Raw genomic sequence first — 19,049 nt, forward strand, 5'->3', positions numbered from 1 at the left:
GGATATTATATCCGCTTGATACAAACCCTGTAGCGTTTGCAAAAGAACTTACAGGATATTAAGAAAAATCCTGGTTTTTAAATAAAAAGTGACTACTGTTACGGTATTGTGATCTTCTGTATGCAGTGAGGACTGCCTTAAATGAATCTTGAAAGACAAGATTCCTGATTATGTTTTCTGGACTTATTTTTATATGATTGTATTTAGTGTACATTAATAATGAAATCAATGAAGTTTTTCATGTACCAATGACAGAGCAGTAAAACAAATGCTGAATTGGTGTAGGTAATATTTGTTGGATCTGGCGTGAGAGCTTTGTCAGTACAGGAGTATGTGATTACAGATTGTTTTTGTGAATGTTGAGAGGCTCTTAGGCAAGATGGGATGAGGAAGACAGCCTGGAGAAAAGGGGGCTTGCGTAACTCCCACCTCCTTTTTTCTTGTCTCCAACTTCCTGATAGTAATCAGGAATATCTTTGCTGAAGTTAAGCAAGTTGATGTATCCATATGTGATAATACACATCCCTCCTCCATGCAGTTGGAGCCTATGGTTGCTTGCTTACTGAAGTCTTATTAAAATAATGAGAACTTCTGTGAAGCCTATTATAGGAGCAGTAGAACTAAAACTAAATGTCAAATACATAGCAGCTTTTAAAGTATTTTTATTTATGGGTATGTGGCAGTATAGGATGTGAAAATTACTGGTTTCACTTTAATCCGTATCTGATCTCTTGGTAAGCAGGACTTTCCAGAAACAGCAGATTATTTAATTCTGGTTTGATGTATGGTATCTCGGTGGGTTGATACAACATGTGCCACCAGCAGAAAATCATGGGCTTTTTGATAAATGCAGTTCAGTGAATTTGTGAAACTCTTGCACAATCAATTACAAAATAGCTGATACGAAGCATTAAGGTTGCTTTTTTACAAATGACAAAAACAAGTCATGCTATACAGGGAGGAAGACAGTAAATCTGTTTAATGTGTAACTGAATAAACAGACAGTTATACCCATAGAGTTTGTTTTTTGGTTACATAGCCTTAGCCCCTGTAGTTTCCTGCAAGATAGATGAACTTCAGATAAGGTATTTCCAGTCACATCTTGCCCAGAGTAAAAGATTTGATACTGTTTGGAAGAAAATCTGGTCCCCTACTGACCAAGTCAAATGATAACATTTTAAAAGTATATTCTTATAAAAAAAAGGTAATGGAAATCAAAAGAATTTTAAAAAGGCTTATGATGGTAACTTGTAGACTGACACTGCTCTACTACTGCTCTTTTGCTATTGGAAATAATAGTGTTTTAGTCACTGGAAAATCTACCACTAACCCCCCTTAATTCTGTAAATTTGTGCTGGTATTAATGGTCTCTTAAAGGTGGGCTCGAGTTCGTAATTACCCATATTCTACTTGTCTAAAATTTCCAATATAATATTTTCCAGTAACAATAATACTGATCCCAACCAACAGACATCAGAAAAAGACAATAATATTTGGATATATAATAGTACAGCACTGATTGTTCCAGGTTAATTGGCTTTGAACTGTTGAAATTAAGGAATGCTGTGTTTTACCTAATGTATTTGGAAATTTTGTAGCAGCTAAGTAAGTCAACCAGAAAGTGATCAAAGTGCAAAGTGATCAAAGTGAAATGGAAATGATATGTAAAAGTATAATCAAAAGGGCTACCATTAAATAAACATTTTGGAATGCTAGACAAGTTAAAAAAAACCCAAAAAACAAAACAGAAAAACATGAGAAGTAAATGGTGTACTGAAATAGCTCTAAAATAAAATCAGTGTCCAGAATAACATCGCATAACAGACTAACAATGTGTATTGAGTTTATGTGACTTTTTCTCACTGAAGGGAATTGTTCTGTTCTTTATCTTTTTAGTGCTGCATTGTCTGGTTTGATGTTGCATTTTATTTATTTATATTTTTTGCAGGTCTGACAGCGGCTGCCATGGCAGAGGCTATGAAGTTACAGAAAATGAAACTTATGGCGATGAATAGCCTTCATGGAAGTGGAAGTCAAAATGGAACAGAGTCAGAAAATGAAGAGCTCAATTCAAATGCAGGTAAGCAATGCTGCGCATGGGAAACAAAATCAAAAAGCTGTCTCAAATTCTTGTGCTCTTTTATTTTGCAAGCTTTGCTCTGCCAGTGTCTAATCAAAATTCCTGCACCCATTCCTGCAGTATTCCTCCAGTTTTCCTCCTAACGGCCCTCTTCATTAAGTTTTGGAAAAATATTGGTGAGGGATTGGTTTTCTTGCATGAGAATGCAGTCATTTTAAACTGTGCCCTAAACATATTTGTACTAACAAAAGACTTCTCTATTGGTAGTAATGCAGCATGTCTAGAGTTTTCCTGTAGATGATGGAAAGTTTCCAAAACATCAGGTTGTTAGAACACATAATGAGATCCACAGTTCACTAGAGAAAGGTAAAAAAGGGAATGTTAAATTACCAAATCTCAGGCTTTTCTGCATTTTGTTCTGTCCTTACATGGATGTTTGCAAACCACAGCTATGAAGGAGAGTCCTGGTAAACATTTGTTATGGCCCACCTGGCTGGAATAGCCTGAGGTAGAAGGCACTGAACACATGTTTATACTTCTGTAAGCATTAGTATAAACTTGAACTAAGGTCCCCGAGTCCCAGCTACGCAAGAATAGGGTTCAAAGTTTAAGTAAGAAGCTAATACTTCAAAGAGGATCTCTTTGTTTATTCTAGTGTCATTTTCGGGTATATGGAAGAGATTTTTTCTTGGATAGTGTAGAGAACCTGGAATAAGAAATCTGTTGTCTCAGAGAGTTGCTAGATACCTACCTTTGTTAGGCGGTTTCACCTGGACTTACTTTTCTGACATAAACAATCCTACAATGCACTCTTATTATTTTGGAAGCTTACGCATCCTTTGTTTTCATTATCAATTCAAGAACGGAGGCATTGTGTAATCCCTCACTGCATTCACATCTCCCATTGGCATTCACACATCTCTGAAGTCACACATGCGTCTCTAAAGATGAAGATGCTCTAACCGTTTGCTTGCTTGGATGGGGTATAGTGTATATGCATTGTACCATCAAGATGGTAATTTATTAGACCAATAAAGCAGCAGCTGGGAGGTCTTAGATTCATTTTCTAAAGGAATAACTTTGAATTCGTGACAAATTATGCACAAAGCAGTCTTTCCAAAAGTAGTATTGCCTCTTGCTAATTTTGTGTACTCATCTGTATTGAAGAAATCTGGCTTTCAATTCATGCATTAAACGCTTCCCCAGTTTTCTGTTATGTAGGATATGTATTTCTTATTCACCTCTCAGACCCTAATTACTTAGTGTGTATTGAATTCAGAAAAAAAGCACTGAGAAGGCTTATTTAGTTTGTGTAACTCTTATACTCTGTATATAGTTCAAAATGAACTATGAAGTTTCACTAAATGCTAAGAAATATGACTGAAGGTAGAATTCCTACAGGAAAGCAAGGAAACTTCATACAGAAAAGATGTACTGTTAGCATTAGGGGTTTCAAAAGCTTGCTAATCTGAATATTCATGGTTTCATGTGTTACCTGATTTGGCAAAATTTGTATACTTCATTTAGTGAGAAACTAGAGTACCTTGATATTATTACTTTAGGTACCTTGTTGACAAGTTTTATAGGGGACTATCATACCAGCTTTTCGGCAGTACATCTAAAGTATGAATATTAAATGAATGCTCTCTGAGATTTAGCAATTCAATGAGTTCTATAACTGACTCAATACCAATTTAAATATTTGGAAAAATTCCTGCTGACTTAAGTTGAAGTTCCAGTGGGGCCCAAGGATAAGGATATGGTGTCAGTTATGTAAAGATCTTTTCTCAGTTCTTTCCATTGCCTAATTGAGTAAAATTGCCAAGAGGAAATCTGCTGGATCAAGTTGCTTGCAGACAGAGAAAAAAAATCCTTAACAAAAAGAACTACTACTAATCATACTAGAGATCACGATTTCCCCTCTTTTTATCAGTGCCAGCATTAGGATCATTTACTTAATGCATGGCTTCTCAATGTATTTGAGAATAATTTTTTAAAGATTTACATTCAGAAGGTACAGCAGGATGTGTCACCACCCCAAAAGAAAAACCCCACCAAAAACCCCAAAAAATGAATGGAATGTAAAACTTAACTAAACTGCTCACTGTACAGAATAACTGAGGAATTATCAAATATTCACTACAGGAAACTCATTGGGGTGTGAAGAGAGTGGGCATTTTATTTAGAAGTTGATGCATATTTTGTAAGTTTGATTCACTGTGAAGAGAACACCATAAGATGCATGAAACCTTTCCCAACTGTTTGTTTTGCTCTAGACTCTTTCAGTTTAGTTGACTATTAAAACCAGAATGGGGATGTGAAATGAGAAAGAAAATTGAATTTTGAAATTTTTTTACCAAGAAGATGTAAGAAAGAGCAGAGCAAAGGAGTCAGAAGCCTCATAAGTGAGAAAAACATTTTATTTTAGGAGAGAGACCTACAGTTTCTTTGATTTGAGGTTGTGTTTAATAGCTTCTGTAATGGCTGCAACATGACTCTGCATCTAGATTTCAGCATGAATAACAACCTGTTCGTGTTTCATTTAGCTCCAAATGAGAAATTCTGTCTTTTATTGTTTTAGGAAATTAGTCTGTGTACTATTGCTCCTGGAACTTTATAATTAATCACTAAAGGTTATGGCTAAGGAGAGTTTGTGGGAAATAGATGTCTGAATGATTATAATTGTAGCTGTCAAATCAGAAATACAGTTATACAGAGCAGAGGACCTTTTGCTTCCTTTGATTATTTTTTTTTTCTTTCTACTGTAAAAACTGCAGGGTTGCAGTTTTACTTAAAAAATCACAACTATAGAGATTGTTGGGTTTCCACCTCAGTGTTGCACATTGGCTTCCATTGGTGAACATAAGATACCACCAAATAGCTCACATTAGGGTGTGTGCCTTCCTCCTAATTCTGTAGTCTGATGAGTGGAATTGTTTCTTTTGCTGTAGCATGCTTTGAATTAAAAATGTAGTTGATCTGTATTAGGTTTTGAAATTTTATTGCCAGATTTTTTGGAAGTATGTCATTATATACAGGCCTTTAGTGTAATAAAAAAATGGTGAGGATGGCCTGTCAGATTAATTTCATTCTCCATCTGTATCTTTTGAAGTTGGTACGAAATAATTTTGGATTTGCTTCTTTAGCAGTGACTAGAGTGTCGCTTCTGTAGTTTCTTTCTCTCTGTGTGTGCACCTATGATGATGGAGATTTTTCAAGAATTTCTTTATCTGAAGCCAGAATTCATGCTATCCATTTAAAATATGATCTCTAACTCTCAGGATCACTGACTAAAATTCCTCATATGATGTATTGTCCTCTGGGAAGTTACACGTGTGGAATTGAGTCTTACAAGTGTGTCTAAGACTCTGGGGAGTAAATGTGCCACTTCTTTTCCTGCTTATATTCCAGCTGGCATGCTTTTGCCATGAGGTTCTACCTACCTCCTTTTTGTGATATTCCAGTGATCATCTCAGTAGTGGTGGAGTTTAGTGCTTGAATATTCTAAATAACTTCTTAAAAATAAATAAATAAATAAATGCTGCTAGAGACAATGCTGCAACTGTGAAAAATGTACCAAACAACCAAAACATATGCACGTATTTTGTAATTGAAGTAATGCATTAGTTCACAGTGCTGTGAGGAATATTGTTATACATTGGAACATTAATGTCCTCCTTCCACTCTCTCCGCGGAAGAGAGAGATTTGTTTGCACCTTCCTACTCATCATATGAAGTGTTGAAGCAGACTTCTCAGGCAGTTAAACCCTCATATTTAATCTGGCAATATAGGTTCTCTGGCCCCAAAGTCCAGCTGATCTGTGCTAGCTGTTCCTTGTGGCTTAGTGTCTGTCTCCATCTTATTGTAGGATCTGGGAAAGAAGGTTGAATTTCATGAACCACCTAGTTGGGTCCATAGGTGTCTGAAAGAGGGGAAGATTAATCCCTCTGTAATTTCCAGTGGCCGTAAGTCTTTCATAAGCCTGTTACTACTTTTTGGCTACTCTGCCTGAGTCCTTGGAGATGAGATTGTCTGAGGGTTGTCCTGAGTCCAGAGGGTTGCTATAGCTAAGGCAAGTCATGCTGTAAAGCATGACAAATAATATGTGCCTTTCATATTCCACTTTGGAAAATGAGGAAGATTACAAGTTTGAAGCTGGCAGCTGACGCCAGGTATGATGGATGCCTATGCAGATCTTTGTAAGTCCAGCCATGTAATCAGATTCAGCGTTCTATAGAAATAAAATAAAACCTCTCTGGTTGCACAGAAGTGTTTATAAAGATCATCTGTTTCATCATCATGCAATACTAAAATTAGGTGAAGTGTAGTCTGGAAATTAGCATATAATTGCCTAGGTAAATTGGAAACTTACTTTAAATCAGCGGTGTTTTTTTTTTTTTTAATAGTATGGCAGCAGGTAATTTGTACAAATATGTGATACAAGTGGAATGTGAAGGATAGATTGCAAAGCACAGCATTGGTGATATTGCCTGATCGTCCTGTAAGCTGCATAAGCAAATAAGGATCAGTGCATAGCAGTCCCTGACAGTACCTGTTTGTTCAAAACCTCAGTGCAAAGAATAAAGCAGTTATTTCCTTCTGTTGGCTTTTGGAGTTAGCATGCATGATTTAATAAATGTGTTTTGCTTTCCCAAGAGAGATATCAAACAGTACTAACTGTTTCAGTGGTATTTCCTTAGGAAGTCAAAATGTTATTCTGTATGTAGAGTCTTGTTGCTTAATTTCCAGACAAGGAGCTAAGTTAGGCAGAAAAAAAAGGAAAAACACCCCAGCTTTTGGCATATGAGGATCAGCGAAAGAGCTCTTCATAGGAAGAAAAAATAAAAAGTGTTATCTTTTAATCCTTTTTTCCCTTCAGTACCTGCCATGCAGTTTTCTCACAAATGCAAACATCCTTCACAATCTGTTTAAAAAACCACAAATACATCACTCAGAGGAATATTTAAGGAACCATCAGGAGGGAAAAAACTCATTGGTTTAATGGAATGCTGTCAAGGAAAATCAGCATCACAAACGACACAGGGGCAGAATTGATACTTTTGCACTGACATGTTAAAAGAAAATCCCATGCATTATTTAGAAAACCCAGAAATCTGTCAGCTGTATGATTGCCGAGTTAGCAGAAGCAGGAGGATGCTGCTCAAGTTGAAAAGAAACGCGTAGGCACAGATCCATATTGTAACCTTTCATGTTCTCCACCCACCATGAATACCCAGCTATTACACGGTCAGCATTTTTTAGTTTTTCTCTTTTAAAATTTTCAAGTGCTTGAAAAGTCAAAAGAGGTAGGACTTTTATTCAAAAAAGCAGGATGCCGAGGCTGTTATTTTATTGTAAGAGTAAAAATGACAAGACCAGAGAACAGATTTTTTTAATCCTTGAGTGCTGTGCAGACTTCATGAAGTCATTTTTCCTCTTGCTAAAGCATTTTTGTTACATGAGTAGAGAGTTATTGTTTCAAAGATGATAATTTCACTTAAAGAATACAAAACATTCATGCCATTTTAAAAATATAAGCAGTCAAAACTACAATTAATATTTTCAGGATCAATTAAAAAGCTACTGAAGCATACATTTAATTTTCTTTAATTGTCCTTTCTCCAGGAGGAATCTAGTCTTGAAGTAAGAGAAAATTCAATATGCTTTGTTTTCTGTGCCACCTCATCTAAAAACTCAGCTTGTTTGATGCCAGCCCTAGCAGATATATTAAAACATTTTATCCTAAAAACTGAGACATCTGGGCTGTTTCTTTAGACACACACATAGGTTGGTCATGGTGAGTGTGAAGATACTTGATTTTCACAGTGGAAGTTGTGGCTTCTTCACGGAGTGGTGAAGGCAGCGAGCTTCTAGTCCACAGCCCTCAAACATGAATGGATTGAGCACTGAGGTAGGTCGGACAGGTAGGAAAGGATGAAACTTTTGATCTGCCTGTGTTCCTCAAGCATGCAGATGACGTTGTACTTGCGAGTATGGCCCATGGTATAGCACATATTACACAGCTGATGGGACAAGGCTGGAAGACAGGAAGTGGTGGTCAGTGTCATGCAGAGACAGAGCTTAAAAGATCTGGAGATCAGAAAGAAGTTCAGAACACTTCACAGCTCCTGTTTGACCTCTCAGTCTGAGATGTATTTCTCTGGGGGAGACTGGATGCTGCAATAGCACTGGGACATGTTAGAGTGTTTGTCTGAAAAAGCGCCCAAGCTTCTGAAGCCCCTGAGCAAGATACTGGTTCCTGTGAGGGCTGACTCACAGCACAGAGGCAAGGGAGCAGCATACTGAAGTCTGATGAGTCTCCTCTATGTAATAAAGGCATGTATGGCCCCATAGGTAACTAGCTGTGAGGACAAGCTCTGCATAGGAGTATTTATCTGAAGGCCATAGTACTTGAAGAAGATTTGTATAGTGATGAAACTCAGTGGCTTTCAGAGGATGCACTTCCACCATAGGTGTGAAGTTGGGGTTTCTTGGAAGTTTCTTGAACCCACTTGCAAGAAATTGTAAGTTTTTTTACTCAGTGAAAATAGAGTGAAGGGATGGAAACATTCACGTAACACTGAAGCTTTAAAAAGCTTTACCTATTGGTGCTTGTCAGAAAATTCCGTGGCTGCTGAAAGATACAGGGCAAGGAATTCCCTGCAGATAACGTGAGGCCTTCTTGGAGCCTTTTTAAGATACAGCTCCTCAGATACTAGATAAGCCATTTGGTTAATTTGTGCCTTGTCTGTATTCTGCTTTATTCTCTTTTGTTTCTTCCTAATGGTCATGGCTTTCATGGGCCCTCTCATGCTGAGAACCTAGTCTCCGTGTGTGAAGCTTGGAAACAAGGTGCACATAGATCTGTTTCTTTGGCACATAGGGGCAGGGGTTTGGAGAGTGAATTACCAGTGGTCTCTTTCTGCTGTGTTACCCTACCACTGGGCAGGATTTAATACTGTGAATTTTAGCATGTTTTAGTGGACCATGGTTGCAGTGGAGTACAAAAGTGAATTTGTTTATCTGCAACCTATTTTAAGGTCACATTTTAGATTCTTGAGCAGTTAGCTGTTGAATGTGTGTGAATACTTTAGCTGTCTTTTTAAGAACTATTCTTCTACATCTAAATATGTATGTAAATACTTTATAGTAAATGTACATGATTCATACCTAAATTTACGTATGTTGTTTCATCATCTAATATTTACATATTTGGTTTGACTGACACCCAACTCTGAGAACTATGAAGTAGCCCTGGCTTTAGTTTTAAAGCTAATAAAGGGAATCTTCAGAGCACTATCGGAAATGGAATTCTCTGTGCTTTTCTCTGTAACTGTGAGGCAACTTTTTATTTGAGAGGAATTTCTGTTTCAGAATTTGATGCTTGTCTAACATGATGGAATCACTTGATGTTTTTATAACATCATAAGGTGATGTAAACTTTGAGAGATTAATCAAATGTAGGTATTTTCTTGTATAGACTTCTTTCTAGAAAACTTCTTATTCAGTGTTTAAGCTCCAGTTTGTGTAAATGCTTTTGAGTGTGTAATTCTCAAGGGTAAATTTTAAATACTTTTGTGACAATTAGGTGCTGCTAAACATTTATGAATTGAGATTATATATATATATATACTTGTAAGTTTATATTTCAACAGTTAAACATATCACACAATCTGCTTCCTCGGTATACTTTGGCTGTTACCTTATTTAAAGTCAAAGATCTGATGTTTCTTTTTTCCAGAGCATAAAGTAGTTTGGGTTTTCTTTTTCTTTTCGTAAAGAATTTTGTACAATGATTCTCAACTTTAGCTGGAACAAGTTAAATATAGAAAATCAAGATTCATACCAATTAAAAAAAACACTTCCTAATGCCAAATAATGTACCTCTGGGTGCACACAGTGTAATCACAACCTCTCTAGATTCTTGCCGTATCTACTAGCAGAACAAAGTGCAGCAAAAGATAAACTAATGACAAAATGCAAATGGTATGGCTAAACTGCACAGAATGGAGAGCTTTCACGTCTGTCACCTTTCAGGTCCTTTACAAATTTATAGTCTTAGAGTGCAGAGGTCTAAATCTTCAAAGCTTGAAAAACAGAGGTGCAGCATGAACTAATCTTCATTTTTTCCCCTATCTTCTTACAGCAGCACTAATGGAAATGTATTTTGTTTAATGACTCTGAAATCCTGTTTGTAATTAGATGTGGGAATTGGTCTTACTTTGTAACAGATGATACTGGAATAATAATATGAGAGATGCTACGCTGAGACCACTATCCTCCTAAATCTATATCATTTTTCATTTTATTGACAGGAAATGTGTTCCTGGAACAAAGAGATTGATTTTGAAGAGTAGAAAAATAATGTCTAGTAAAAACTCAAATGAAAACACTTTAGCATTACTTAAGTGTATCAGAAGAGTACATTAACCTTTTAACTTTATTTTTAATTTTAGTAAACAGTCTTGTAATTGTCACTTTGTCACTGATACGATGTTTGAATTAATGTACCAAAAGGTAGGGAGGTTTAATTAATGGCAGGGTGCATACAATTAAAATGCATATCATATTTCAGAAGGATTATTCAAAATAACTACTTTTATCTGTTAAAACACTTTTACAGTCGCAAACGAAGTAATTATGAGTGGGCACAGAACATGTGAGTGCAGGCTGAGCAAACCCAGTCCCTTCTTCAGAGTGTTAATCCTCTTCACCAGGTCTTGATGTCATAAATCATTTGGGCCACTGTAGAGCCAGGGCTAAGTTTTTGCCTTGGCTGTAACTTTCACTTTAGTAGTAGCAGATACTGATGGTCAATATCAACCTTTTGGAGGAAAGCATGTTGCTCAGAAGTCTCTCACTGGCTGTTCTCTGCAAGGCACAGGAACTGCTATAGTGCTCTAGGGAGTGATATCAGAAATGTGCCAATTTTAGGACTTAGAATGGTTTGGATTGGAATGGACCTTAAATATAATCTAGTTACAATCCTCCTGCCATGAGCAGGGGCACCTTCCACTTTTTGTGTACATTTTTATTAAGACCAATACAGATTAGACGCACTGTGCTTTAAAAGGAAAAATCATTCTAGCCAGGATACTGTAGAAGGCTCTGTAGCTGGTGAAGGACATGGTATGAAGAGTACTGTCCTGCCGGTTGGGAAGCAGAGCTGAGCTCTGCAGGCAGGTGTAGGGGAAGAAGGCATCTCCAGTATCTCCACCTTTCTGGTCTTGAGGCTTAGTAGGGAAGGGAAGGGAAAAGTGTGATTGAGATCTGCCTCTCTGAAATATATTTTGTATTTTTCGTTAAACCATTCTTGGATGCAAGCAAAAGCAGTCTTGGGAGCAGGAACCATCAAGTGGTGATCAGATGAACTCCAGTGATCAGGGATGCCCCAAATGCTAAGAAGTACGCTTAGTGATTTGCAGATTTTCCACAGTTCTACCACAGAACAAGAACAGTGAAGTACCATATGTCCTGTCCTCTGTTTTTTCTTTCTTTTTTTAGGTCTTTGTATGTTCTCAGCTTCAACAAAATCTCATCTGCCTGTCATTTTGCACAAAATAGCATATTTGTTTAAGTGCTGTGGTGTATTAGCATGCTTAGCCAGTGTGGTTTAATTTCCTATTTCAGTGTGTAAAGATGTGAGGCAGCCAGTACGTAAAGAATTGCAGTATGTTAGGAAAAGCAAGGATTGGTGATAGTTGCTTTTGTGAGTCAACTTCAGTCTCACATTAATGATACTGTAACAATAAAATGTACTTTAATATTTTAGTTGCATTATAAAATCTGAAACATTCTTGTTAAGGCATATGTAAGTTTAAGATTAAAAATGCCATATTACCTTTGATGCAGGACACATGCTGAGAGTCCCCCAAAGGATGTCATTGCTAGTGATACAGCTGCCAACAGCAGGAGTCTCATGAATTCCAATTTTAATCAGATTAAAAAAAAAATTCCCCTAGCATACAGTTAATTTACGTTAGAGGTAGGACATGTTTGTGGTGTGATCATTTGGAATGTTTTTGCACTCAAAAAGAGTAGCATTAATCCAAAAACCCCATTTTAATAATGTGGGCTTTTAGTTAAGGATTCAGTACTAGATTTTTGCAGAGTGCCCTGAACTGACATTTTTGCAGCTGAGATTCGATAGCAGTTTTACTTGGCAACAGTTGGCACTGTTTAAATGTCTAGCTGATTTGTGAATTTGATGAGACAGAAGTCACAGTGGTCTCAAGTAATCTGCTTTTACTTGCACCCACAAAGTAAGAGGCATCCCTTAGCTCTGAAGTAGGGACTACATGGATAAACGGGACATGCACAGATCAGAACCTTGCTACTTTTTTTTAAAGTACTGTGGCTATCTTGAATAGTTATATTCAAGTTTTGTTTTCCTTTAATAAAGTTTTGATCCATAAGAGAATCAGGATTATGCATTTATTTCTCTGGTTTCGAAAGTAAGCATCTGACAGTTTTGCATAATAGGTTATGCTTTCTGCTCCATATTCTGTTTTTAAAAAGCTGGAATCCAAAGCTGTGAGTGACATTTTGGTAGAATTTTAGCAAGTACAGTCATTACCAAATTAAAAATAGATACAGGTGGGTAGTCTGTGTTTTTAGCTCCTTATAAAAAAACCCAACCCCTAACTGTATACAAGAGCAGCAGTTTATCAGATCATTCTAGTTACAATTAAGAAAGACTAGCGATGTCTCGGACCATGAGTAAATGTACTTTTATCACCAGGGTATGTTAGAAGTCTCTAATTTCCATGGCTGTGACATCTTTTTCTCAAACAAAATTCTTACTCTTGATTCCTTCGAAGCTTAATATAAATCAATAAGATCACTGAAGAATATTAAAACCTGGTCCATTTAGTCATAGAGAAGAAACTCTTGTTGGCACCATATAATTGAAGCTACTAGTTTGTCCATAATCTAAAGGGAAAATGCATGGATTTTCAGTATGTTTCAAACGTCATCTTAATGTGTTTGTTATCTTGGAGATGTAACAAATATTATGTTATCAGCTAGCTAGGATGTATTTTAGGATGGCCAGTTTGTGCATTAGTTTTTCCAGATGCAAGTTTTGTCTTGGCAGGCACAGAAAGCATGCACCTCATGGTTTTAGAATAACAGCATCTTCTCAAACCATGGTGTTTTCTAGAAGAGTAGGTAAGGCTTTACCTGAACCATTCTTGTAGCTGAAGAAGAGACCATAATGTAGGATTAACAAGCCTGTGTTGTGGACAAACACTCTAGGCTGTACCCTCCGATTTATTGTGTTGCAGTGTACACATCTAGGTTAGGGAGCAGATGTAGTTTAGCAGTAGCACAGTGAGTTCAGGGTGGGCCATTTCACCCTGCAGTTTGGCACTGCCTCTGGATCCCACCTCTGTATCGCAGTTTGCAGTTTTTAGGATCATAGGAAAACAGCGCTTTCAAACTTGTTTTCTTATCCACAATCCCAGTGAAGCACAAACTCTGCCAGCGTCATGCCTGACTCATAGCTGTCCAGCTTGATTTTAGAAATTTTACAGGCTTACTAATCATGGCTGGTTTTCCTGATGTTTAACCTAAGCCTTCCTTGTTACAGTCTTTCCTTCTACTTCTTGCTCTGTACGCTGTGGCTATGGAGAACAATTTATTCTCTTGTATTGCTGAACATGTCTTTTATCTAGTGAAGACTATTAGTGAGTCTCCTAGCTGTCTTCCCTTCCCTGCATTAAACAAACCTGCTCTTTTGAACGTGCCTCATACTGGTGATTTTCTAGGTCCCTGGTCAGTTCTCATTGCCCTCCTCTGGCCTTCCTCCAGGTTATTCATATCCTGCCGGTTCCCAGCCCAACACAAGGCTTCAGTTCAAGGCCATGCCAGTGCTCAGTTTAGCAATGTAGAACACCACAGGGCGAAAGAATTTATCCCAATTGTACATATAGCTATCCTGTATAACTGTGTGAAACACTTAATGCTCCAGTCATTTCCTGGAAGCAGGGTACTGCAGACTTGTGTTCACCTGCAGTCTACTGTAGATGTTAGATATTTTATTTCATTTTCTTTTATTTTATTTCATTTTCTTTTATTTTGGTTTGGTTTCATTTTTTGCAGAAGAGCGATACAGGCGATCAAACCCCATTCTGAATTTATAGGATGGCTGATCCAGCCTTTCATCTGTCCTGACCAAATTTTCACATTGTATCTCTCTTAAACGTTCACAAAGGTTTAGATAAATTCTGATAAAGATCCAGAATTTGGGGTAGATTGGTTGATTGTGCTATATATTCCTACGATATAGACTCTTAATGTGCTAACGTCTGCCCATGAATGTGAAGCATTTAATTCAGTTGCATTTGGCCATTTTATAGTTCATTCCATCTTTACAGGTTGACTGGAGGTACCTTCTGAACGTAAATTATAATTGATAGCTGAAACTGAAAGTCAACATTTCCTGTTTAGATCATGTACATTTTTTAAGCTGTGCAGAGCCATCTGCAATTAATGCTTTGTTGTATATCTTCTGTATTTACAGTATATTTGACAATAAAACCTTTTTTGACATTTAATCAGTAGCAGAGTTGTTCCTCTCATTATATATTCCTGAACTTTATCACCAAGATAAGACATAAATGTTGAGCTTGCCTTTAAGATCAGACATGCGTTGGTATTTATATATGCATTGATATTTAAATAAATATTTAAATGCATTAATATTTAAAACCTAGAAAATTGGGGTGTTTTTTTTTTTGTCTGTTCTACATTGGTACAATATAAAAATGAGAATACATTCTTTTTTTTTAAAGAAGATGCTCTGTGAGGATGGAGACGAGTGACTTTAGCACTAGTGAGACTTCCAGCATACCGGCATACCTGTATAAGAGCTGTATATTCAATCACTAATGGGGCATGAGGGACTGCTTTTCCCCATTTTTCTGTAAGGCATATAATATTAGTTAAACTGTGATTTATTTTCTCGTATGTCAGATGGAAATTGGAAAGGTAATAGGAAGAAGTGTCTTTCAAGTTCCTATGATTCCTATGGATCTTTTTTCCTAATTGACTTTTCTCTAAGAATTTGTTGTGATGGGGGATTTTGGCATTTCATCCTTGAGAAATATTCCCCCTCACTTACAGGACCTCTTGTATTTTTGTTGATTTTGACAAAGTAGGTATTTATGCAAGTTTAATCCAACTTTATTCCCTTTCTCTGTGAAATCCTAGATCCAGGGAGAAAAGTCCTACTGAAAATGCTAGAGTAGCTATCCATGAGTAAGATTTTAAATTAAATTTTTATAAGTACCCAGTGTCTGGGTATATACTGTGTATTAAATAACATTTCTGTGTTCGTGAGAGATTGAACTTTAATAGAAAAATTTTATCTAAACAAAAGGGCATTTGTGTGAAACTTGTAGGTATCTTATTTTTAGGAGGATAATCTCTAATGAACCTCTCTGAATTTAAACACAGTGATTTTTTCTGTAGAAGAAATATTTGCATTGGTCTATTGCTAGTGACTGATACTGATTTTTATCCGACTAACTAACAGCACTTCTTTCTTTGAAACTGCCTTGAATAATTACAGCACAAACCCTGCCCCTGTGCTACATAAAAGGAAGATCCAAGTCATCAGATAGTAGTGAATCTTCTGTTTTGATTAAAAAAAGTATTTTATTTATTAGATGCAGTTATGGCACTGAAATAAATGGTTGGTGCAGTTATACAGCATCTCACCTTCAAAATTTAATCATCTACAAATGCCATTTATTTTTCACAAGTTCTTTCCCTTTTAATATGATTCATTAAATATCCCTTCTTTTTTTTTTTCCTTGATATTTGTTATCTGGTTTGGATGTAGACTCTTAAGTATTTATTTCCCCTCAGTCTTTATGTGTGGTGTGATGATGTCAAAGTATTAAAAATCATATTCACATTATTTAAATAATTTCAAACTTTAAAGTTTGAAATTGCACATCTCTTCTGCTGTAACCTACTTCTTGCACATCTGTCCTGGAATTTTCACTGGGGCTGATTTTTTTATTTTTCAAGAAAATTTGTATTTTCAGTATCCTCCCATTATCAACACGTGTTTTAGAAAATTCCCCAGTAGATAGGAGCTCTTCCAGCATGCAGCAGAAGGTTTTGCAATGGGTGGAAAGCTGTGCATTTCCAGCCCTCATCAGGAGAAGGGCACTGATGGAAAAAGATACCTCAGCAGAAAGTGTGTGTTGCTTTGTAGGTGTAGCTGTTGGGCGGCTCCAAGCCAGAGTGGTTTGGGAATAACGCAATTTCTGTTCACCCACTGTTGAGCGTAACTTTTGCACAGTCGTCAAGAGCCGAGGCTCTGTAGTTTTACATGGCTTTTTCTGGTCCAGTGTGTGAATTGGCGAAGAGGGATCTTATGAGGATCAAGATGAATGATTTTTTTTAAGGGTTATGGATAGTCAGTATTTCCTCTCCTCTGCATGTTTGCAGTTGAATATGGTCTGAATTCAGTGCTTGAGTTTGAAATTTGAACTTTATGTGTGGCAGCACTTGAAGTACATGACAATGACATGGTCTAGCTAGACAGTTGCCTCACAGCTCCTCCATTTTTAGTTATCTTTTTCTTAATTGTGTACCTGTAGTAACTTTTAATTCAATTAAGACTAGCAGTATTCCACATTAGCCTGCCTGTCAAGATCCATGCGGTATACTATAAAAAAGTCATTAGCTTGGTAATATGAATTTAACAAGTTTTAGCTCATTAACCTTGACACCAGCAGTGCTGGAGAGAGGAACTCTTTGATATTGTTCTCAGAATATGGCAGGGAGCTCTGAAAATCTGTTAATCTGTGGCTGTTATTCTCTACCATGAGTTAGTGTATTAGCTCCTTTATGCAAATACCTCATAGTAAGCCACAAATTACATCTTTTTAAGTGAACTTTATAGATTGGGGTAGCATCTATTCAGAAAAACCTTTTTTTCCATTAGGAACTTCTTGTGGTTTTTAAGAAGGTCCTTCAAGAGCATTGCCAGCTCTTTCCTGTGTTTCATTGTTCAGATAACAGACCATTCCAGCACCACTTTTAAAAAGCTTACCTGAAGCACAGCAGATGAATATTCATGATAACTTTTCAGTAAGCTAAGAAAGATGCTAATTGCAGAAATACTTCTTTTTGCTTTCCCAGTTCGCTTTTGAGAATTCATGGTTACCTTTGTGATAATGTTGTTTTAGCTTTAGAAATCTTACATAATACTGCTGTAGGTGCCATTATAAAATAGGAAAAAGAGCAAGATTTATAAGTAAAGTACAAATAAATAAAGAAAACAATCCTCTAGCAGTCAAAAGGCTCTTTTTTATTGTATACTTACTTTCATACTTGGGTTGGGTACATCTGGATTTCAGAATTGAGAAGAGGTAGAGATGAACTCATGTTCAGCCTCGTAATACAGCTGTAATCACAGAGGCATTTGAAAAACAGTGAGAAGGGATTCTGTAAAAACACTCTGTGTTTTCTTAGGGATGGCTTCACTTAATCGCTTGCAGTCATCGTGTCACATTTTATGATTTGGGGATGGGAGTTTGATGTGAAGAGAATTAGCACCCGCCTCTAAGGAGCGACTATATGAAATGGAGGGAAGAGTGACTTACCCAAGTGCTTTAATGTGGAAGTGGGAAAACAAAGCAAAATGAACATGGAATACAGAATATTTCATTTTCAGCTCTTTGTCTTACTCATGCTAGTGTAAAAATTTTCATGTGTGTATTTGTGTTTTATCACCTGCCTTTCCTTTGTTTCCTGGCTTGCTCTGGCAGAAACTGCCTCTTGCTACCTTTTAGGTTATGGAAATATTCTTGGTACTGCCATCCTTTCTGTGTCCAGTAACCTACTGAAGCTAGGGAACAGTTTACATCCTTTTTCTCCTTTTGCTGGTACTTAGGTGGGTCACTGTCCAGATTTCAGTCTCCCCATTGCGTTGCAGCTTCTGCCCTTTCTGCAAATCCCCCCTGACCTTTTTCCTTATGCCTGGCTGGAGCGTGTGGCCCTCAGCCAACAGTTGCTCTTCATACAGCAGCTAGTGCCGTTGCTGCGAGTGAAGGGCAAGAGGCATGCTGAGGTGTAAAGAAACTGGGCAAGTTTTACAGTGGTTTTCTCAAATGCGAAATAAAAGGCAAGTGCTGGATTGGGCATTGGTGACTGCAGCAATGCTGACACACATCAGGAGCACCCACAGAGATGTGTGTTTTGGCTTTGTTTGAGAGCACTCAACTCTGTGTGATCCCAGGAGATAGAGGCTACCAACATGAGTGTTGGTAAGTGTGTACAGCTGTGGTGCAGGTGTGAGGAAGCAGGACAGAGCTGGAGGGAGCCGCTGCCATCTCTCCAGCCAGGACATGGGCATTTGTTCCCCAGTGGAAAGCCAAAGCTCTGCTCAGTGTGACTGACTCAATGTGTGCACTGTACACAGTCAATCACAAGATTAAAGATTAACTTGGAACACTTTGATAAAGTGTCAAGCCAGAAGATAGGCAGCAAATAATTTTGCTCATTTACAGTGTTGATGAGAAGAGGGTTCCGGTACAAGATCAGAGGTGTGATGTATGCAATGTGAATATTGCAGACTAATTGAAAAAAATCACTATTCTGAACTATTGTTAAAAACTTTTGTTGCATAAAGGAGCAATTAAACCTCTGACCAGTTTTCAGTGTCAGTAAGACTCAAGTACAAACTATTCATTTTCCTTTTCTCTTGGCATTTTTGCCTCATAAAAACTGAACCTTTTTTTTGTCTCTTGTAGAAATCTAATCCAAGATAAAAAGCACAATTAGATAAAGCTAAACAGGAATTTTGGTTGACCTCTAGGTAGCAGGGAAGAGTACGGTGTTGAAGTTGAAAAAGGTTTTTTTTCACATGCAAAAAATCAAGGAGGAGACACTACTTTGCAGAAGTCCTGTGAGTTTGAAACAGGACAATTGTGGGTTTAGCCTTGAGAA

General features: G+C 37.2%; 1 protein-coding gene across 3 annotated transcripts in view; it reads left to right on the plus strand.

Moving 5' to 3' along the window:
• DACH2 (dachshund family transcription factor 2) overlaps positions 1-19,049 on the plus strand; it is a 285,743-nt gene that overhangs the window by 185,214 nt on the left and 81,480 nt on the right. For all 3 annotated transcript variants that reach the window (XM_065689268.1, XM_065689267.1, XM_065689265.1), the window contains exon 3: positions 1,949-2,080. In XM_065689268.1, the coding sequence (XP_065545340.1) occupies positions 1,949-2,080 (132 nt within the window). The remainder of the gene's footprint in view (positions 1-1,948; positions 2,081-19,049) is intronic.

The sequence above is a fragment of the Lathamus discolor genome, chromosome 9 (genome assembly GCF_037157495.1).
Source record: "Lathamus discolor isolate bLatDis1 chromosome 9, bLatDis1.hap1, whole genome shotgun sequence".
NCBI classification, from domain to species: domain Eukaryota; kingdom Metazoa; phylum Chordata; class Aves; order Psittaciformes; family Psittacidae; genus Lathamus; species Lathamus discolor.